Genomic DNA, 24,273 nt, shown 5'->3' on the forward strand with positions numbered 1-24,273 from the left:
CTAAAATGCGAAAATGAATCCTCCTTCTTCCGTAATCAGTCACACATTACACTAATTGTGCAAAGAAAACATGTAAACGTCATATATACTAAGCGAGTGTCTACCGAAAGTTCCGGTAGCCTCACCTTACCATGCAGACAACAAAGTCTGAACTAGGCTAAACTAGCTTCAGACATCAAATGCAATGAAAAAAAAAAAAAATTACGATAGCGTATGCCTAGCCACAAATCCAAGTTAATAATCGAAAGAATAATTAGGATACTTAAGTGGCTAATGAAGTTTTTCAAAATCCTAGGCGGAGGTCTGTAAACAGTTGTTTACCGACCGGCGACAGAAAAAAATATGAATAGAAAATGGAATAGTTCCTGATATCCGCCTCCCAGCGGCGGGAATTGGGTACTACCACCTGGCCGCCCACTGCGTGTGCCGCGAATTTTTAAATTCTGTCGGACTTCAGAAAATACAGCTATATATATATCTGTCAGGTAAGTTTCATGAACAAATAGAGTATTACATTCAGACCAACGGCCAAGTGCTGGGACCTACGAGGTTAAGCACTAGAAGGGATATTGACAGTAAGAATGTCTGAAAGTTTAACAGGATAAACTCTAAAAGTTGCACTATGTAACAATTGCTAGAGAAGGTAGAAAGTCTGAGTTTATAGTTAAGGGGCGAAGGAAGGCTGCAAAGACCCCTTAAATATTGCCTATATTTGTTTTGTTCGTTTGTACGGCATATTATGTTTGCATGGAACCAGCGGTCATTCGGCAACGGGACCAACGGCTTTCACGTGACTTACCAAAACCACACCGAGAGTGAACTTCTATCGCCAGAAATACACATCTCACCCCTCAACGGAACGCCTGAGAATTGAACTCACGGCCACCTAGGTGGCACGCCAACACCATACCGACCATGCTACCGAAGGTGCACTGACAGCACTGAACCCCCTATGGAGATGAACTGGTCACATCTTAATTACTTCATCCCTTTGGCTATGCACATCTCCCCTGCAAAAATTCAATTTCTCAGTTCAACCGCTACGAGAAAAATTTTACTCGTTAAAAATAAAGAAAAATTAATGTGAGCATTTGACTCAGCTTAACAATTTCAATCGTACACAAATAAAAATTACTTTATTACAATACATTAGAATTATTATACTATACTAATACCAAGATGAAACCACCCAACCTTTTACCTTGACACAACTAATCATATTTCTTTCAGAGGAACTTTACACAAATATATGCACTTCCTTAGATCAAACTCTATAGAAGCACCACTCATAATAACTAGCCTCCAAAATCACAATATTACTGTTGGTTTATTTTCTGGCCAAAGAACCGGGAGTACAAACTGCATACAACAAAGTACTACCATCACTATTACTGTTTTCCAGTGTTCTCTTGACAGGGTTTGATGTATAATTAATAATCATTACCATCTAGACCTAATAGTATTTACTGCTGTCATGTCATCTTGTAATTCAGAAATGAGGCTGCACGAATCTTGGGGCAAAGATAGTCATGGGATGCAAGAGCAGGCAAGACAAACTGTGAACACAGACAGGACTGCTCGAGGTCAAACGAATGGCCATAACAAGATGGAATGGTTGAATGAACATGATACATGGAGAAGCAGAGGCTATGAATACTGCACTGGTCAAGGCCAACCAAGCAATAGGAACATTTAAGAAGGAAGGGCCAATGGCGCAGGAGCATCCAGGATACATTGTGGCACTCGAGGATAAAGAGAAGCATCAGATATGCCGAGGTAGCTGTGGGAAAAAGGCACACTATAAACAAGAGTAGGCCATAAAATACAAAAGCAAACTGAGAGGTCAGATATACAAAAGGGGGAGCATAATTTGTATACATACGAGTATGTTGCCCAAAATTATGTTGCTCTCTCGCAAATTGCACTAGTAGGGGCAAGAAAACACACTTGGCTCCTACAAGACGGTCACTTAAAGGGGATACCTTCCCCAAGGATGACAAATGTTTTGCAGCACAAGTAGACATCATAATTAATAGAACCAAAATGACTTAGAATGATTCGGTAAGTTGATGAGCCTACAACGAGGATGCAAGCTGTTAAAAACAATGCAGAATCAGAAAACAAGAAGTGACTGAGTGATAGATGACAGCAAAACCAACTAATTAAGTATGTATAAAACAAAGAACCCAAGCAAGTATAAGCAAAATTGCCAAGTTCCTTACAGCTTCCATTTCCTTTGAAATTCAAGACTGATACACTGGCTAAAATGGGAAATTTACAAATTCTGCAAACCAGCGAAAAAAAAAAAAAAAACGAAAAAAAAAAAAAAAAAAACTAACCAGATTGGTTTTTTTCTAATAAGCTACTTACTTCATATCCTGTAGCAAGTCCTTGACATTTAGCATCGTAATGAGTGATGTAGGAGAATTGGGGACAATAATTATAGGAGTTCTGGATACTTTCTTTGCTTGCTGACCGGGCACAGGCTGTCAATAAACAATTAGAAAAATCACTTAACCACAAGAAAAAAACTGTTACAAACCACAGCTCAATAAGCAAAAAATAACATCAATAGGCAACATTATGTTGACATAATTTAGTTTTGAAAATGAGAAACAATAATCCTACTTGTCTAAAAGATTGCAAAGAAAGCTTATTTTACAAGCCCTCTTCCAATAACCATATTTACTTGAACAAATTAACACATACCTTAGTCTGTGGAGCTAGGTCTGGCTGTGGTGCCAGTTTGTTACTCTGACCACCACCTTCTGTCACACTCTTCAGAGATAGACCGTGGTAGGTTCCCATAGTGTTAATTTTGAAGCCCTCAGTTTCTGAAAAACAAATATTAATCAGACCTGTAAATATCATTGTCTATCAGCCTGAAAAAAATTAGATTTGCACAAATAAAAACTGAAGATACACATTATTCATAATTAAAATGATCAAATATCCTCCCAAAAACAATCCATATGATGGACAAATATAAATAAATCTACAAGATTCTTTGCAAAAAACAGAGCTGGGGGGGAAAGAAGGGGATGCAGACTTTTTGTGCACTCATTACAAAAGACACACTTCCCCTTCCTTGTGAAATCATCTCACAATCGTCATTGTTAGCCTTTACTACACACCTTCCTTTCCTCTGAATCTTTCTTGGTCGTATCTTGAGTAACCAATTGGCTGGGGCACTCTGCTCACAGGGGTTGGCAGAGGATTAGGTGCAGTGGCTCTGGCACGGCCTTCTTCTCGTGCTTTTATAGATTTGAGAAGCCCCATGATACTGGCAGCAAATTGCTGTAAAGATAAGGGCCACTTCAAAATCATGTTTGGAAAATGCAATCACGTCATACCTTTGGAAAAAATAGAAAATAATACTTTATACAGCATGACACCTTTCCAAATACAGTGAAAAGCATACTACTTTAATCTAGAAACACAGAGCCTTAATATTCAAATAATACTCATTAAAATGAGTTGCTGAATACACAAACTAATCTCCACATTACTTCAAATTCATAATTTCATTCAAAAATTGTTTTACTCAGGAATCCAACTTATCATATCAGTCTGACAAACCACAAAGATTGTTTTAAAATAAAAGATATATTTTAAAAATGGCAACACACCTGTGATTCCACTTTAAACACCACCAGCTGATGCACCATAAGGTTGCAATTTATGGACGCTTGACTTGCTTCCAAATTACCTATGAAACTTTATTTAAAACAAAAATCATTTTTCACAAAGTGCAGCACATCTGTGATCCCACTTCAACAACCACCAGATGATGCACCATAAGGCTGCCCTATATGGATACTTTACTAATTGTTGCCAAACAAAGTACACATCTATTGAGCAGACGATTTAATATTAGTATTCAATATCAATACAGGTAGGATGTTTTAAGAAATAAGAAAAATAAATCACGTAATACAAAGGGACACATAATTCTGTATTTGCATCCACAGTAATAATTATCTAATGGTTATTTACCCAATAAACCAAAGTGGACTCTAGAATAAGCTCAATACAAATAAAGCTACAAAGCAGAGATAATTTTATAGTCACATTTATTCTAAATCAGCATTCATTTTTCTTTTCCCTGCATAAAATGAAAATTACTCTGGGTAATTCTGGTAATGTCCTTCATTAAAATGGAATCAACATTCACATTTCAGGCACATCCTATTAACGTACTGTTACTTAATCATTTGAATTTCCAGTCATTTTTGATTGTGCAAATGTCAACGTTTGAGATTCTGACAGTCATTCTGTTCTTGTGTTCCATTTCTAAACTTTCTACAGTCAATTAAAAGTACTCAACTTTAAAGTAATGTAAAACAGCAATAGTAAATCATGAAAAATGAATTTACAGTGAGCAAGGACAGACAAACATTACTATGCCCATAGACAGTCAATAAGTGACATAACCAATGAGTTTTGGGACCTCCCAGAATCTCAAAGCATTAAGGGGAACACACAAGTTTTTCATACCTTCCCAGTGCTCTGTAGGATGGTTGTTCGAGTTCTCCACTGTCTTTCTTTGGTAGTGATATCTTTTGTAACGTCAATATCAAATTCTAACATGTTACGTAGATCGGTTCCTAAGCCAAGATCGTCGTCTTCCTTAATCATGGTACGTTTGATAGCCAACCTCTTGGCTTTAATGGCAGCAATCTTTTCAATTGACATGGCTTCTGAGAGCGATCTGAAGAAATGAAAGAAGACATCAATAAAATTCCTAACCATGAATTGTACTTTTATATACTTTGGACAATTTTTTCACATGAAATGTACTAACATCAAATCCAAAGAAAAAGGGCTTTGATACAGCCCCTATAAAAACAAACACCTTCACTGCAGATATCAAACCATATCTATTTACAATATTGCAATGTACGTAACCAATGTTCGACAATATGAAATCGTGAAAAATGTCAATTAACCCTTAAACGCCGAAGCGGTAAAAAAAAAAATGTCTCCCGTGTGCCGGAGACGTTTCAGATGAGCGCGGAAGCGGAAAAAATATTTTTTTCAAAAAATCACAGCGCGCTTAGTTTTTAAGATTAAGAGTTCATTTTTGGCTCCTTTTTTTGTCATTGCCTGAAGTTTAGTATGCAACCATCAGAAATGGAAAAAATTATCATTATCATATATAAATAATGCGATATATGATAGCGCAAAAGCAAAATTTCATATATAATTGTATTTAAATCGCGCTGTGCGCAAAACGGTTAAAGATAACAAGTTACTATTTTTTTCGTTGTAATGTACACTACATTGCGATCATTTTGGTATATAACACATTGTAAAACTATAAAAGCAACACAGAGAAAATATTATCACAAAATAATGCATGAATTCGTAACACGCGGACGTAAACAAATATTTTTTTCAAAAATTCACCATAAATATAAATATTGTCCTAGAGACTTCCAATTTCTTTCAAAACAAAGACAAATGATTGAATATTACTATACTGTAAGAATATTAGCTTACAAATGCAGTTTTCGACCATATCTGACGAGTTAAAGTTGACCGAATGTCGAATTTTTTTATATATATTTTTTTATATCAAATTATTTCGGAAATAAGAAAAGCTACAACTTTTCAAATATTTTAGTTTTATTTTACTACATGACATTGCGCACATTTTCAGATATAACCTCTATGAAATGCCTAATATGAAACGGAGCAAATATTCCGAGAATGTGGGACTACACATTTCGGAGATTTGTGGCGGAGAAGTCCGCGCGCGGAGGGAAGGAAAGTTTTTTTAAAATTCACCATAAATTTAAATATTGTGCTAGAGACTTCGAATTTGTTTGTCATGAATGTAAGATCAAATGAAATGAATTATTACTAGACTGTAAGGAGTTTTATCTTACAATTGGTTTCTACCATTTCGGTAGAAGTCTAAATTTGAACGACACAGTATTTTAAATCCTTAGAGCCGAACGTGGTTTTTTTTGTTCTATTATCGGATTTATATGCAAATATTTTTCAAAATGAGAGGGAAAAGCCTAAAACCTTTCAACTATGTTTTTGGTATTATACATGAAATTGCGACATTTTATACCTATAAAACTTAAATGTTAAGGGCTAATTTAAAAGTGCCCAAAGATTACCACAATCGCATGTATGATTTTTTCGGAAAGAGTTACCGCGCAGACGTAAAGAAAATGTAATTTTTTTTTTTTTTTTTATAAATTCACCATAAATCGAAATATTGTGCTAGAGACTTCCAATTTGTTGCAAAATGAAGGTAAATGCTTGAATATTACTAGAATATAAGCGTTTTAGCTTACAATTGCGTTTTCGACCATTTCGGTAGAGTCAAAGTTGACCGAAGGTTGAAAATTTGTCACTTGTCATTTATTATATGAAAATATTTCAAAATTGATAAAAGATACAACCATGGGTTGTTTTTAGTTGTATTGTGCAGAAATTGCGCACATTTTCTCTATATAAAACTTTATGTAACGGCTAATTTAAAATGGTGGAAACATTACCACAATCGCATGTATGATTTTTTCGGAAGAGTTACCGCGCGGACGTAAGGAAAAAGTTTTTTCATAAATTCACCATAAATCGAAATATTGTGCTAGAGACTTCCAATTAGTTTCAAAATTAAGGTAAATGATTGAATATTACTAAAATATAAGAGTTTTAGCTTACAATTGCGTTTTTCGACCATTTCGGTAGAGTCAAATTTAACTGAAGGTTGAAATTTTGGCACTTATCGTTATTTATATGAAAATATCTCAAAACTGATAAAAGCTACAATCATGAGTATTTTTTTGTTGTATTTTACATAAAAATGCGCACATTTTCATATATAATACTCCATGTAACGGTTAATTTAAAATGGTAAAAAAATTATGTCAAAGTGACGAAATAATTTCAGAGATGTGTCACAGATACTTTTTAGTGCGGCAAGAAAGAAATTTGCGCTTGCGCGCCTGCGTAAAGATTGTAAACAAAACAACACCTTGATCCGTGAAATCCCAGCATCCCCCAAGGCGTGTGATTCAAGAGTTTTTGGCTGGTAGGCCTAAAAGTATTTTTCCGCGAATTTTTAAAAAACTTTTGTATGTCGACGTAAAATACGTCCAGTCGGCGTTTAAGGGTTAAATAATCAATAATTACTTCACTACCATGAATGAATTTCTGTGATACATACCTATCAATGTTACTGACAATAGACGAGGTCTTTGGAGCATCAAAACGAAGCGCAAGATGTTCTTTGAGTTTCTGCACATCACTATCATCATATCGGGGCTTCTTGGCTGTGCTGTCTGAAGTATCTTCAACTGTTCGCTTAACCTATAAATACAAACATTACTAGAGGACTGTAAAAATACAAACAATAAATCTGGAATTATTATAAAATCAAATTACTGCTATTACATGGATGAAATCAAATATAGCAGTCACACACCTGCACAGTAAATGATACTGGGTCAAGGACCCAAGCTCCATCTTCAAAGGGATGTAAGTTAAATGCAGTTGGTCTTTAATTTACAGCTGCCTAACTCAGAAGAATTTGAAAAATTGCGTAGAAAATTTTTTGTAAGTCTCAGAACATTCCAAAATGCAAAATTTGAATTTTCCGAACATCTCAACATTAAGACTGCATGAAAAACATCTGAACTTCATACATACAGGCATTATGATTACACATGGTACAATTTGCTGTATATGATTGGAACATTAAACCATAACAATGACATATCTTTGTAACTGCTTTATGAAGATGTTCCATCTTAGAATACGTTATCATTTAACCACAGTTTGAAAGTGGAACTATGGCTACCTTGCCAAACAGCAATGCAGACACAATTACCGTTATATGAGAATAAATGCTACACTACAGTTGAATGTAGTCTTACATAACAAGCAAAAGCACACAGAGAGAGAGAGAGAGAGAGAGAGAGAGAGAGAGAGAGAGAGAGAGAGAGAGAGAGAGAGAGAGAGAGAGAGAGAGAGAGAGAGAGAGAGAGATTTTCTGTTCACTTTTACTAAATTCTGTAATTAACCTTCCCTTTCATCAAAATATGCAAATGAGAACAAAATGTAAGTCTAGAAAAAGAAAAAGTGTTAGGTTGTCGAGTCACTGCTAATATCAGGTTGAAACAGCGAAATCAGTACCTAACATGTAGATTTTTGTCACTTCTTTAACAACAGTATAATAAGAGTTTAGCATTCAAAATGATTTTATGTTATCACATGATATAAATAGGAGAATGTGTTTAAGTTGTAACATACATATATCAACATCCTACAGTACAGTGTACTGTACTAGGATATTTACTTAAGTTATTTTTTAATTTAGAAGGCTGGGGGTCAAGGGACCACACATCTTACATAGGTGGAGGATTGAATGTAACCTCCTGTGAATCATCTTTCAATTCTCATCTACCTTTTTCACAATCTATCATTCAAAATGTAACAACCACATGATTCTGAAAAAAATTCCATCAAGACATGTCAATAAAACAAGTCCTATATTACATTAATATTTGTATTCGATGAAATCTTTACACCAGGACTTATACAAATGTGAACAACAACAATTATGATCATCTAAAAAAGCCAGAGTGACTTACTGTTAACCTCGATTCTAAACCATTAAATGCACTGTAATATGAAAGAGTTGCAAAAATAATTTTACAAATTATTGCACAATCCTTGACAAATAAAGTTGATACAAAAAACACTTTCAAAGATATAAAATTTCACATCTCAAAAAAGTTTATTATTATTAAGCATTTATGGCACAAAAACAACTATTAAAGCAGATTTAGTAAACACACGCACATACGTACATGAAAGAAAGACAACATTGCGTTCTATAAAAGCCCACAAAGCTAAGACACTTAAGAGTAGTATATACCTAACAAAAACACTAGTCTTCTCGGTGGAGTTTGGTTGACAAAGCAAAAAGCAGGAAATTCATTTTTGGTAGAAACAAAATTTACCTCACCCAAAAAGTGGCTATATATTATTAACAATGGGAGCCACATAAAACTATCAAAACTGGTTTCAAACCATTAGAAGGTGCTATATCAACAAAGCTAAGTTGGTATGAAATCATTGCAGGTTATGTGAGAAAACTAATCACTTACAGCAATTTTTTTTCTACAAAGCTTAATGATAAAAATCTCATCATACTTCATAAGGAAAAAACTCCACAACATTATGCTGTATACAAATCTTTTGCAGATAAAAAATTCAGGAATACCTACTTCAAAAGGTGGACCAATATCAGAAGAGCAAGTTATGTAAAAAGAACCAAATAAAAATAAATGGAGAAATAAAACAAAAATTACAATAATTAAATTCACACCACAGATCATGACAGTATCTTTCTGAACCAAATAACATTTCAATGGACAAATAAAAAAATAACAACATTACTTTTAGAAATTTATAATACTTTACTGTACAGACCATGACTATAGTATAATTTTTCACGATTTAGTTATTTATAACAGCTTCAGATGATAATACCTTCTCCTAATGGCCCAAAAGGAGAAACAACCGGAACAAAAACTTTAACAGTATAAAAAAAAACCATTAACAATTACTACATCCAATAGTTTTTCAGAAAATCAATGTGTGTCAAGGAATAACCAAATACAGTGTATAGTAATATACATAAATGCCTCTTCCCCAATCAAAATTAACACAAGATATCTTGAATTAAACTGAAAATATATACGGTATAAACAAATAACGTACTAATATACATTAATAGCAAAGTACTCGTACAACAATGTAACTGAAGGAATAGGACTCTGCGCTACTATCTCGCAAACAAACAGCAATATTAGTGCTGTATGGAAATGACAGAAACAAATAAGGAACAACATAATAACAAAATGCATAGTTTCATCTACCGTAAACCATCAGCACTGCAACTGATAAATATACTTTCTTTTAAATGGGAAAAACAAAAACAGGAAAACTTTTTGGAAAACATCAGCCTTTATCACAACCAAATTCCAAGTTTCCAAAGACTTTGTACAGGATGTCAGGACAGTATTCACTAGCTTTTTAAAACTTACTCCTAGATGAAAAACAAAATGATACCTTGTAATAATATCAAATCCAAGAAAACCAATTAAGAGATTGCCATTCAAGTAACAATGCAAAACTTGCATATTGTAGACAATAATAATAATAATAAATAATAAAATTATAGTAACTAGATATTGTATTTTTCCTAACTGCCACAAACAAATCACCAGCCACAGAATTTTAAAACCAACTACAAGAACTATTAATAGAAATCACCTTTGAAGATGAAACTGTCATTTCTCATAACAGAACCAAAATTCTGCTCGTGATGGTTATTACATCCATTCTCCTAAAGGATTCTATACATTTAATCATAATTACATTTGAGTCTGACAGATCACAAACCTGGCAGCAGACTATTTGGTATCTGTCCTATAGACTGGGCAACATAGGGAACACTGTCACGATGATACTCTTGTTACACTCTTAAGTGTGTATGGTGCATAATTAGTTTGCAATATTAGCAGAACTGCTGGAAGGTCTACGCACAACTAGTATTACTGCTGGATGGAGTACAGTCTACATGATGTGTAAATGCTGGAGGGAATGTAATCTGGATGTTGTGTGAAACTGTAGGAAGGAGCTTTTTGCATGCAATTGTATTCAGTCTCACAGACAGGTGATCTGAAAGTCATTACAGGACTTGAACGGCAGATCCGTTATAAAACAGGATGAGCGAGTGATGCCCAGCTACTAGAAAGAGATGATGATGAATCATGTGACACCAAATTGAAACTTGGTGGTGGGACTCTGTCACAATTCCTAGAGTGTACCTGAACTAAAAGGTTATGGATTTAGGACTTGACACTTTACTTTACATTACCATTCACCGAGAGTAATTCATGAATACCATATTGGTAAACCTGGTATCTTCTTCCACAGTTCTTGTCTTCACACCTGGTTCCACAGACTCAGGCATGTTTATAATCTTTTTGCTATTGCAAGATTGCACTTTACCTTCCAAACCTGAGGCTGACATGCTATTGGACTCCACTACTTTCTTTTGATTCAAGTTAAAAACTAACAATGAATTATTTTCTGTTGACAACTTTCCCTTTTTGCGAGAGGTTTTTACTCCTTTTTTCTTAGGTTCTTCTTTTACATTTACATTAGACAAGCCACCTAATTTCAAATCTGAGCAACTTTTCCCCCCCTCTAGGCCTGACCTACTTTTACTCCTGAAGTTCATGAATGGCACAAACTTTACTGTATCTGAGCACACTTCATTTACTTCCATCCAGGACTTTTACTGCTGTTCTTACATCTCTCATATCTGAGTGTGCACCCCTGACTTCCAGAACCTCTATGTGAGTCCTTGCTTCCAAATTTGATTGCAATTTGTTCTGAGCTTCAACATCTTTTTTCCCTTTCTTCTCAGGGGCAATGGAAGAAGCACCAGGATCAAGTTGAAAAATGATATCTTCTCTGATGTAGGTACAAGGAGGTAAATCCCATCTACTTTTCTTATCTGGAATATACTCCACCTCTCTAATAGCAGGAGAATATACGGGACCTATTATATTCAGCCTTTTCCTAACATTGCTCCCAGATGATAAATGTGATGGGTCATTCTTTTCTGAAGAACCTTTAATAATTTTGAGACAAATCACTTCCTCCTGCAACTGTAAAATAAAAACTAAAATTCAGGGGCCCAATTCCGGATCTAAAATAACACCGTACAGTGCTGCAGAAAAAGAAAATGGTCACATAATGAACAATACGCACAACAGACAAATATCCAGTAAAATCCATTAAATCTATTATTCACCTTGATACCTTGTATTAGCAGCCAAAACTCTCGGGTTCATCAGCATAAAATCCAAAGAAAAAGGTCCTCCATTACATATACATCTGCTACACCCAAGGTACCTATGAACTCCTCTCAGTAGTAGTAAGTCATGGGTCTAAAGGAAGCCCCTTCATATATGATTAAAGGTGTTGTACTAAAAAACTGTTATGGATTTTAAAAATATTGTTTCATCGCAACCTTTATGTCTAAACTGTCAATGAGTTATGAAGGTGAGCTTCTTTAGATACTCTTGATTAAAAAGCTGAAGGTATAGGATGAGGACAGTTTGTTGAAGAGATAGTTTACAGGAACATAACTATCTGACTAAGGAAGACAAGAGCCCATTTGTAGAACAAATACGCCCTTAAGACACAAGAGCTCTTATGTAACAGAGGTGAAGACCACTTTGAAATAACACAAGACATGAAGGTTCTCATCATGAAAGGTCCATGTATGATGAGAGGGTGAGTAATGATGAAGATGCTAGATAGGGGAAAAAACCCCTTCCTCATTTTACCAGTATGTCCTGGCATAATGATGGGCCCCAGTGAGAATATGTCCTGATCTTTATGAGTAACATGTAAGTAAAATTTTGTGAAGTTCACTGACAATGCCTGTATACACACGTAAGATACAGGACACCTCGATTTAAAGGACAGGTAAGTCAAGATGAAATACATTTCTTAAACACAACTTGTATTTGCTGAATATCAGACAGTGACTCACCAGAGTAAACTCTAAGAGATGACTTAAGCGAAAAGGAAACAGTATTCTTGGAAATTTGCTTCTGCTGGCCTGTGGCAAGAAAAAGTTTCATAAAGACACTTCTGTCAGACTTTAAGGTTTCCAGGAATGCCTTAAACTACTTGAACCATACAAAACATAGGTCTTCCTTGTCTTCTGTGACAAATAAAAAGACAGCAATTGGGGGAAGGATTCCAATGTAAAGTTTTGCTGACCAAGCACAAAGGAAAGGCCCAGAAACAGCCACCCATCAGTGTGGAAGACTATCTTTCAAACTGGAAGCACCTCACTGAGATATCTAGTGCCAGAAGGAAGAATTGTTGTTGTTGTTGAGAGATTCTGAAGTACATCTTTACAAAGGTGCTCAAATAGTGACTTCAAGCTAAAAAAGGCCAAGGAGAACTACCATGTTGTTGGATCTGAAGGAGCACGGGAACTATGAACATATGGTTGCAAAGAGAAAACCAAGAGCCCATCAATTTATCATAACTCCTAGTTCTAGCCCTACCTTCCATTCTCTGATGGAAATTGGCATATGGGTGTCACCTCTACCAACTTCATGGGTAAAACAGAAACCATATGAAAAAGAATCAATATCACCCAGCCATATTTATGCCATTGACTTTCTGTGAATCTAGTTGTTTCTTAAGTAGTATTTCTGTGGCTCATTTCTAATGTGGTATCTTAAGATGGTCTGGCTGAAGCAGAAGCAACTGGTAACTCAGATAACCTAACCAAAGAGGCACCTGATTAGGTCAGGGAAGAAAAGGTGACACTGATGGTACAGTGAATGGTAAGTTCCGCATCCCCTCAATCACTTGTCTCTAGTTCATTAACTTATTATCAAGGTAAGGCCAATCCATATTAAAAGATGAAGAAGGGTACTCTTGCAAGCACAAACTCGACAGAATAAGTAGACATGAAATATCAAACTTATGACCGACCCTCAAAAAATGTGATGACATCAAGGCATGCCCAGGCACAAAATAATATGCTTAGAACTCATCAATTACTCTAAAACTAAAAGCAAAAGTAGCAAGATTAATTGAATTAAACAAAACAGTTAAAAAGAGATAGCACTGCTGCAACATGACTATAATCATGGGAATGGAAAGCTGTGTTGACATTGTTGAAACTTATGTTGCAAAGATGGGAGTGGGTAGTTATATCTGGAAGAGCCAACACATGCGCAGTGAGGGACTTTCCCGGCCCCCCCCCCACTCTGTGGACTCTACGCTGGCGAGCCTGGGATTCTTTGATTCTCTGACCATGAACATATGGGATCTATATGATTAACAATGGGAATGAGACGAAACTAATAAACCGTACATGTCCCAAGCACACAATACTCAAATATACTTGAGCAATAATTCTACACAGCAAGGGTCAAAACATTTAAAAAAAAATCTGAAAACACAAATGATGGTGCATTTCTGAGTGCATGCATAGCAGCTAGAGAGAGATAACCAAGTCCTACATAAGTATGAAATTGTTAAGATACAATAAAGTTTTACACATACTTACCTGGCAGATATATACTTAGCTTATGTCTCTGACGTCCGACAGAATTCAAAACTCGCGGCAACACGCTACAGGTAGGTCAGGTGATCACCCCCTACCGCCGCTGGGTGGCGGTAATAGGATCATTCACCCGTTTTCTGACAGAATTTTTCTTCCCCCTATCTCCTGGGGGAGGATGGGTGGGGCCATTAAACGTATATATCTGCCAGGTAAGTATGTGTAAAACTTTATTGTATCTTAACAATTTCATTTTTACACATTGCAACTTACCCCGGACGATATATACTTAGCTGATTGGCACCCTTGGAGGAGGGTAAGAGATAGTTACTCAATATGAATAGCAATTCAAAAAACAGGGAAAACAACTTTTGTTGTAGGTACTATAAATAAACTTAAATACCTTGATTCCTACCTTATTGGGCAGAAGACTTCATGAGAACTGTCTATGAGTCTGCTTGCCTCAAGAGTTCCAGTGAGGATGAGACCTATCACTGAGAACCCTTCTGGATCATGTCAATGGGGGCGAGCCCGCTTACTCGACAGAGCCTTATTTGGATCATACCAATGGGGCCTATCCCACTTACATGGTAGAGCCTTCACCTTTGTCGTATCATCGGGGACTAACCCTCTTACAAGACAGACCTAGGTCCAAAACATTACAAGGAGCATGAAAACAACCAATCTCGACCACCTGACACACACTACTTTGTTTATACACTACGAATTGAAAATGGTACTTTTTCCTGACCACTTTCAATCGACCATAAAAACACCACCACAAGATTAAAATTCCTAATCTATCTAAACCAAGCTAGATTGGTTTCAGCCCCCTGTCCCAGCACCGAATCCGCAGACACGTAAGGTCCGAGAGAGAAGCACTTATCATAAGTCACACGTACATCTCTCAAATAGTTAGACGCAAACACAGAATTGCATCTCCAATATGTGGATCCAATTAAGTCGTTTTAACGACATATTCTTGTGGAAAGCTAATGAGGTTGCTACGGCTCTGACCTCATGCGCTTTCACTCTCAGCTCACCCGAGTATTCCTCTTCACAGGCAACATGTGCTTCTTTAATAGTTTCTCTGATAAAGAATGCCTGTGCATTCTTTGACATCGTTCTTCTCGGATCTCTTACCGAGCACCAAAGGCTCTCTGAGTTCCTCCCATTTGTTTTTTTTTTCCTCTCTAGATAGAACTTGAGGATCCTTACCGGACACAAAGTTCTCTCTATTTCTCTCCCTACCAGGGAAGTCAATCCTTTAACTTCAAACGTCCTTGGCCAAGGCTTAGAAGGATTCCTCATTTTTTTGCTAAAATAGGGGGTTAAATGAACACACTGCAGAATCCTTCCTGAAGCCCACTGTGCCTTCTAAAGCCTGGAGCTCACTAATCCTTTTAGCTGATGCTAATGCAAAGAGAAAAATCGATTTTCTAGTCAAGTCTCTGAACGTTGAGTTATTGGGAGGTTCAAATTTCTCTGACATGAGAAACCTCAGTACCACATCCAGGTTCCAGCTGGGTGGTCTGGCTGTCTTGGACTTCGAAGTCTCAAATGATTTAATCAAATCGTTTTGTTAAAATCTTTGTCATCCGTGATGTTAGCCCTGTATGTCTAAACACCAAGGAAAGCATACTTTTATAACCTTTTGTATAGTCGAGACTGCAAGGTTACATTTTAGTCTCAAATATAAGAGGAAATCTGCTATTTCCGTCACAGAGGTACTGGAAGAGGATACATTCTGATTCCTGGCCCACCTTCGGAAAACACTTCCCACTTCGACTGGTACACGCGTATAGTTGGACGGTCTCCTGGCCCTTACAATTGCCTTTGCAGCAGCGCGTGAAAACCCCTTCGCTCTGACGAGTCCTTCGACAGTCTGAAGGCAGTCAGACCGAGCGCGGGGAGGTTTTTGTGGTAGCTGTCGAAGTGGGGCTGTCTGAGAAGATCGTTCCGTAAAGGAAGGTACCTTGGAAAATCTATCATCCATTCCAGTACCTCTGTGAACCACTCTTGAGCTGGCCAAAATGGGGCGATTAGGGTCAATTTTACTCCTTTCGTCAGAACAAACTTCCTTATTACGTTTCCTATGATCTTGAAAGGAGGAAAAGCGTAGCCGTCTATTCCTTCCCAATTTAGGAGGAGGCCGTCTATCGCTACTGCTCTTGGATCTGAAATCGGAGAGCAGTAGTTCTCCAGCCTGGCATTCCAATGAGTTGCAAACAGTCTCATGTTTGACCTTCCCCATAGATTCCAAATTTGATTGCAGACCTCGAGTGTAGAGTCCACTCCGTGGAAATGACTTGATCTCTCCTGCTCAACAAGTCTGCTCTGACGTTTTTCTCGCCTTGTATAAACCTCGTCAAGAGTGTGATGTTCCGCTCCTTTGACCATAGAAAGAAGCTCTTTCCGCCTTCTTGTACAGTGAGAGGGAGTGAGTCCCCCCCTGTTTTCTTATGTAGGCTAGAGCTGTCGTGTTGTCGGAATTTACCTGCAACACTGAGTTTGCGACTTGGGCTTCCCACTGCCTGAGAGCCAGATGCACTGCCACTAACTCTTTCTCGTTGATGTGCCAGGACAACCTGTTCCCCACTCCAGGTGCCTGACACTTCTCTCGGGCCCAACGTCGCCCCCCATCCCGTCTCCGATGCGTCTGTAAACACTAGGGAGGGGTTCGGTAACTGCAGCGATAGTCCCTCGTTCAGTCTGCCTGTTCTAACCACCAGCTGAGGTTTTTCTTTATCTCTCTGGACAGAGGAAAAGATTCCCACAGATCCTGATTCTTCTGGTCCCACCCAATTCTCCTTCAGAAGAATTGAAGAGGTCTTATGTGAAGCATCCCTAGAGAAACGAACTGTTCCAATGATGGAGAGGTCCCCAGAAGACTCATCCATTCCCTCGCGGAACATTGTTCTTTCTCTAGGAAGGTCTTCACTTTTAGAATGCACCGTTCCTGTCTTTCTATGGACGGAAACACTTGAAAACCCCGAGATCCATCAAAATCCCCCAGAATCCCCAGCTAGACAATGCTTTGCTGGGATCCATCTGGGATTTCCCGAGGTTTCACTAACAGTTCCCAGAGACTGAGTCAAGTCCAACGTTGATCTTAGGTCCTCCAGACACTGATTCCCTGGATTGCGAGCGAATCACCAATCGTCGAGATACAGCGATATCCTTATTCCTTTTAAATGCAGCCAATGTGCTACATCATCAATCCCGTGAAAACTTGGGGACTGTGGAAAGACCGAAACAAAGGGCGCAAAACTGATATACTTGGCCCTGTATCATAAATCTTAGATACCTTCTGGACGAGGGATGGATGGGTACATGAAAGTAGGCATCTTGGAGATCCAATGACACCATCCAATCTCCTTTTCTTAGCGCTGAAAGAACTGACGACGTCGTCTCCATCGTTGACGTTGTTTTATCACAAAGTGATTCAGAGCGCTTACGTCCAGCACTGGTCTCCACTCCCCAGAGGCTTTTGGTACCAGAAAGAGGCGATTGTAAAATCCTGGTTGGAATGAATGTCTAATACCTTTTCTATCGCCTTCTTTTCTAGCATCTGTTGCACCAGATGGTAATAGTGGCTTGGTTTTTTAAGGATCTCTGTATCTTGCCGCTAACTCCCTTGGAGTGGATGTTAAGGGCGGTTTTTTCCCTAAGAAGGGATCAGGTATCCTCTCTCGAGGATCGAGAGGACCAGTTGTCCGCCCCTCTCTGAGCCCAGACTTTCGCGAACCTCAAAAGTCTGGCTCCTACTGGGAGTCCCTGGGAGAGTCTGGAAGTTAACTCTGGTCCTCACCGGAGTCCTGGAAAGCCTTCTGGTCTCCTGCGCTTCGAAGAATGGCCCTTCCGCGAGGATCTTCCTCTCTTGAACGGCCTTCTACTCTTAGTTGCGGGTCTTGAGGGTTGTTCTTCCTCGAAAGGGCTGTTGGAAAGACACCATATTCGCTGTTCCCTCTCTCTTAGCCATCGGCACAGCCGGTTTAAGCCTCTTGGCGGACTGAGCAGAAGATCCTGCGTAGCTTTCTCCGACAGTGATCTGGAAATGTCCCTCACTGTCTCAACCTGAGGAAAAAGGTATTCCGAGATGGAGAAAAAAAGCAAAGAGGATCTCTGTAATGGCGAAACAGACTTGGAGAGAAACGAGCTATAAACTGATCTCTTTTTGAGCACTCCTGCTCCAAAGAGAGATGCTACTTCTGTGGATCCATCCATGACTGCCTTGTCCAAGCATGAAAGGACACTTGATAACACCTCCATAGTCACGAACTCCAGATCTTGCGCTCTTTTTGCTAGAGCTCCTAAAGGCCCAATCCATGAAGTTGAAGACTTCAAGTGTGCGAAATAGACCCTTGAGTAAATGGTCCATCTCGCACATTCCCCAAGACGCTTTAGCCGACAGTAGAGAGCGTCTTCTAGAAGATTCTACTAGAGCAGAAAAATCCGCGTTTGCGGAAGCCGGAAGGCCTAACCCCCATGGGTTCCTTCGTGTCGTACCAGACACCCGGCTTACCTGTCAATCTAGACGGAGGACACAAAACACCGTCTTACCTGCCTCCTTCTTAACCAGGAGCCAGTTCTCCAGATTCTTGATGGCCTTCCTCATAGATAGAGTTGGCCGCATCTTGACAAAGAGGGGGATTTTGCCAACTTAGTACTTGATAGCAGAGATCCCGGAGAAGGAGGAGGATCAGCTGAAACACAGCGAGTCCCCAAACTCCTGAAGAAGTAATGCAGAAAGTCTCTTATAATCAGAGACTCCTACTTCTTTCGTCTCTTCCTCCTCCGAGACTTCCTCCAAAGTTACATTCGGAGAGGGAGACTTCTTCGGTGAAGAAGTCCTGGCAGGTGTGCGACTCTTATCCTTCAAGAGCTCGTCCGAATAAGGAGCCGCCCCAGTTCAATACCCGAGATATGTTTCCTTGGTAAAGAACAAAACTCCGCTTTACTTCTCTCCCTAGGTTCTTGATACCTACTAGAGAGGATCGAGAGCCTGAGTTATTAGGCTCTTGGCGCCTATCCGGAGAAACACTCGTTTCTATTCTCGAGCGCCTACTATGAGTAGGGCGCGAATCCAAAGTCAGGATCCTTTCAGGCTCTTGGCGCCTGTGGAGAGGCGCTTGCGCCTCTCACTCTTCTGTAACTCTTAGGAGTAGTGAGCGCGCCTGACAAAAGGCTCCTTTCAGGCTCCTGAATCTTACGAGGAGAGGCGTCAGAGCCTACTCCTGAATCTACCAGGATTAGGGCGCAAATCCCTGAAAGGCTCTTTTAGGCTCTTGCTGCCTTTGAGGCGAAGCGCTTGCGCCTACTCTTGATCGTCTTACAGGAGTAGGGCGCAGATCCTCGATTAGGCTCCTTTCAGGCTCTCGACGCCTGCTAGGAGAACGGTAAGCGTCCGCTCTAGATACTCTTCCAGGAGTAGGGCGCGAACCCCTGTTTAGGTTCTTCGTAGAATCTTGGAACCTACTAGGAGAGGCGCTTGACTCCCTTGAAGAAAGCCTATCATAAGGTCTCGAGTAACTTAACGAGACTCGATCATCCATCCAGCGTCCTATCGAACGTTGGCGCCTTCTAGAACAATCATCCTTAGAAGGAGAGCCTTTCTCGCTTCTATCTCTCTTAGTGAGCGCTCTCCGTTCTTTCCTACCACTTGCAGAGGAGATCCTACTCCTCGGAGATCGTTCGCAGATACGAACCGATCGTCTTCCTCGCAAGGAGACTCTTTCCTTACTCCTACAAGGAGAGGATCTAGCGCCTACTTCCTGCCGCTTTGCGCTATGACTCCTAGCTTCCGAGCTTCTACGAGGAGAATACCATCTTCCCTGTTCTCGACGAAGTTTCAAAGGAGTCGTCTACTCTAGGAGGCGAATAGGCTCTTACTGGAGAAGATCGTCTATCATACTCCTCCTTCCTAACCGACCTCTTGACTGGGAAGAGAGGCGTCCTTCCTGCGAGAAGGCTCCTTGCGCCTACTAGTCGAAAGCGAGCCTACTAAAGTAAGAGAGATTCTCTTGGAGGTCCAAAACAGGAATCTCTTAGTAGATGACCGAATCCCTTCTGGAGAGGATTCCGGATCCTTCATAGCCTTCTTAGGCGCAGGAGAATACTCCGGAAAAGGCTCCGGGCTGGAGTCAAGAGCGCCTACTCCTGGAGGTTTCCAGGCTCTCTTGAGAGGGCGCGATTTGAAGAAGAGCTCCATCCTGTTTAGGAGGAGGACGAATCAGAGTCGGAAAACACTTCCTTAAGAGGCTTTTCCTATAGCTCTCTATAGCAAGCCTGGGAGACGATCTACAGGAACCTTGCTGAAGGGACGCCTGACCGTTGGGGATACTCTACAATCCCCCTTGCGGCTTTCGACATTCCTCCTCCCCTGGGGATGGGAGTCTGAAAGAGGTCTAGGCCTAGGAGCGATGCGGAGTCGGTCAGACGCCCCCTCCACTGCACTGGGGACACTGCACTTATCACTAGACACTTCACCCTTACCTTGGTTTATATCTCGCAATTGCTGTTGCAAATTGCGGATTGAAGCTTCCACAGCGGCTCTCTCGGCACACATCTGCGGGTTCGCTGCGGAAGGAGCTGAAACCAAAAAGGAAGATGGCGAAGCTACTATAGGGTTAGAAATACTATCCTGTTTTCCGCAGAACAGGATCTACTTGAACTTCTAGCTGAAGCTTTTCTAATCCTATCCTTTTCTAACTTTCTAACATACGAAGTTAGTTCTTTTCCATTGTAATTCAGTTAAGTTTATCACATACATCACACGTATCCTTAACCGAACAATCCCTCCCCCTACATTTTACACAAACAGTGGTGGGTCCAAAGTAGCCTTAGGCAACCTCACCTTGCATCCCTCATTTACACATACTCTAAACAGAGTTCCAGGTGTTAAATCGAACATAATTACTAACTAAATCCAACACAAAGTGTATGCCAACAACCAAAGATCAAATACTTCCAAATAATCCTCGGCGAAGCAAGCAAGAAATTCTAAGCAGGAGCTACCAACAAAGTTGTAGTCAGCACCGGCGACAGAAAAATTCTGTCAGAAAACGGGAATGATTCCTATTACCGCCACCCAGCGGCGGTAGGGGGTGATCACCTGACCTACCTGTAGCGTGTGCCGCGAGTTTTGAATTCTGTCGGACGTCAGAGACATAAGCTAAGTATATATCTGCCGGGTAAGTTGCATGTGTAAAAGCAATCAATCAACAAATAGCAAAGGATGACAACTTGCATCTATAGTTTCAAATACATCCATGAAGGGGATACCAATTACAGTGAGCCTTGCATAACACACCCTAGACATGTCTAAAAAGCTTGCAGCTACTCTACAGCCAGACGCTTTACGCCTTTTATATTTCGTCTGTTTCCTTCGGTCTGTGCCCACTATCTGCCAACTTCTTCAACTTAATATTGCTCCTAATCCTAATTCTCTTATAAGTATAAATACTTCAGACAACCCATGTGACTTACAATGTATGTACATATGTTTAAACTAGTTAATCAACTATTATATATTTTCAATAAAGTAAAGCCAAAATGGAAATATATGCAGAGAATAACTCCCTCCTTACTCTGGTAGTTGGCTAGGAAGTTCTTCAAAGAATTCATTCACAACATTACAGAGCACTCTGACAACACACGTTACACCATTTCCACGGCAAAATATCTGAGTAAGCCATCAAATCCCATGGGTAGCAAGTACCATTGAAGGAAATGTAATGTTTTGCATTTAAATCCAAACCTTCACACTGATGGTTTACAATAAAAATACCTTCACCTAGCCAAGGCCTGAAGAAAGAACAATATGAACGAAGAAATCTGGGTCTTTGCCATGGAGAAAATAACAGACCTGCCTCCTATTTCTGGTTATGCTAGTAGTAATGAAACACAAAATAAAATGGGGGTAAATTCGTAAGTCTGACAGTTGCACAAAAGTCACAGTTCTGTAAAATCCACCTACCCTAATGTAAGAATTCTGCTATATTTCTTTAGATTCTTTGGGAGATCACATCCCGACTCCATAGACATGACTGAGTTGTACAATATTACTAATGATGATGACCATAACCTACAATGACTTCTCTTAACATTTTAATGTAACCATGGCCACCATTGTTTAAAGTTCACAGACTACTAATAATCAGTCAGATGCTGAGAAACTTTTTCTCTAACCATACGTACAACAAAAAATGTTTGCTCTGCGTGAATGAAAAACGGTATTTTGTCCTACAGTCCATAACTGTATTCAAGTGACAGCGTACGCTATGGTCCTTATCACTTGTCAATCAGCCATGGACAACAAAGACCTCTCCTTCAAAACATATCTAAAAACAAAGGACAAGCCAGCAATTCAATCTCTGCCTATCTCATTCATCTATGCTGACCTTCACATTGACACTCCTAACTCCTTACTTCATTTCTTCCTCCCTTCAAAGGATAGCATTTTAACACAGGAGCTACTTTATAGACTGAGGTAATGCTATTTTTATTCCCAAAATAATCATGGTATCATCTATAATAAATGCAACAACAAAAATGTTATTCAGCAGCTATTAATGTAGGTTGACTTCATGCTTCTGTAAAAATTTCCTGCCACCATGGCAAAGGACAAGCTACAGTCATATGTTCTAAAAGTTGGACAGCATACCATAAGTTGTTACTTTTAGAGCAGTCTGCATTAATGTTGTTAAGATAAAGATAGGGACAATCATCAGTTGGATATTATCTGCAATGAATAGTTTTTTTTTTTTAAATTGCATCAGAGCACTGCTGGCTATCAAGAAACTTTTAAAGTACACCATCCCCCAATCAATATGGCCCATTTCATCTTTCAGCTAAAATTTGACAAATATGAGAACTGTTAATTCAGCTGAACGACACAAAATAACTAAACCCTGTCAAGGCAGCCAATTAAGTTACAAATACGTCACAAAAATATTGCTTGTAAAAAAAAAAAAATTCTATTTAGGTGATGGTTAACTTTAGTGCGTTCAAAAATGCTGAAAGCAAAAACTGAAAACAATTTAGTTACAAATATAACCAGGGTAGAAATATTACATGAATCCAGTTTTAGCAACTCGGTAAATACATTCACACACAAACAAGATCTGTCAGAAGGCAATGCAACCTCCTCTATAAATGTCAAACTTTTCAACCTGCAAGAAAGTAGCATGCAACAAAATATTCTGTCACAAACATTGCATATCAATATGACAAAACGTATGCTAACCATGCCACTCACGATTAAACAAAAGGTAAACAACTACGAAAACTAATCATACCTGTGTTGGAATTTCCAAAGGTGCAGACTTATCAATGGCTGCAGCAGTTGATGTTTCTCCATTGAGGTAGGCAAGAAGTTCTTTACGATCAGGACGACGCACAACAGGTATGTTCTCTGCCTAGAAGGAGAGGATCTTTTAGAAGCCCAGAGGTACAGCATAATCTAACAATCTAGCCAGTCACAGTATGCAAATATTTGCTACACACTTCAATTATCTTGCACTATGAAAAGCTATTACATGTATGCCCTCAAAAACATGAAAAAATATAAACCAACACTGTACTTACTGCAGCCTTTCGACATAGGAAGGATGAGTAAGGCTAACATGTTTCAAAAGGAACAGCAAACATTCTAGTGAGTAGTAGTCTTTGGGCGCACCATCTTTTCCTGAACTGAAATAAAGATGGGAAACAGTTAACATGACCATTCACAAATGTCATCAATTTTGCCCAACCCTACAAGCCACTAAAGCTGGGTTCACTTAAGGTAGATTCTTGGCTGAGCCCTATGCCTGTTGAGGCGTTTGTTTGGCGGCCGCTGATTGGCTGGAAGCTGCCTACCTCCTGGTACCAGCCAATCAGCAGCCTCCAAACAAACGTCTCGTAAGCATAGGGCTCATCCAAGAATCTACCTTAAGTGAACCAGCTATAGTAAAAAAAACTCCCACTGATGTCAAAGTGACTAAAGATAAGTTTCATAAAAGAATGATTGTTAATTTCAAATAAATATTACTTCCATTTCAACAATAATGGTCCTCGTGAAGTTATGCAAATTTACAAAAGATCACGATTTTCCTGAGAGGGAAGGGAGGAGAAGAAACTATCGCTGCCTGTCA

General features: G+C 39.1%; 1 protein-coding gene across 1 annotated transcript in view; it reads right to left on the bottom strand.

Annotated features, from left to right (window-relative positions):
* Window positions 1-2,342: 2,342 nt before the first annotated feature.
* Window positions 2,343-24,273, bottom strand: part of LOC135203582 (parafibromin-like) — a 41,589-nt gene continuing 19,658 nt past the window's right edge. Inside the window, exons 3-9 of the mRNA XM_064233346.1 lie at window positions 23,764-23,830; window positions 23,437-23,556; window positions 7,187-7,329; window positions 4,498-4,711; window positions 3,135-3,297; window positions 2,710-2,834; window positions 2,343-2,486 (exon numbers count right to left, since the gene is read on the bottom strand). Coding sequence (XP_064089416.1) covers window positions 2,367-2,486; window positions 2,710-2,834; window positions 3,135-3,297; window positions 4,498-4,711; window positions 7,187-7,329; window positions 23,437-23,556; window positions 23,764-23,830 — 952 coding nt within the window. The 3' untranslated portion in view covers window positions 2,343-2,366. The remainder of the gene's footprint in view (window positions 2,487-2,709; window positions 2,835-3,134; window positions 3,298-4,497; window positions 4,712-7,186; window positions 7,330-23,436; window positions 23,557-23,763; window positions 23,831-24,273) is intronic.

Source organism: Macrobrachium nipponense, chromosome 24, assembly GCF_015104395.2.
Source record: "Macrobrachium nipponense isolate FS-2020 chromosome 24, ASM1510439v2, whole genome shotgun sequence".
Lineage (NCBI taxonomy): Eukaryota > Metazoa > Arthropoda > Malacostraca > Decapoda > Palaemonidae > Macrobrachium > Macrobrachium nipponense.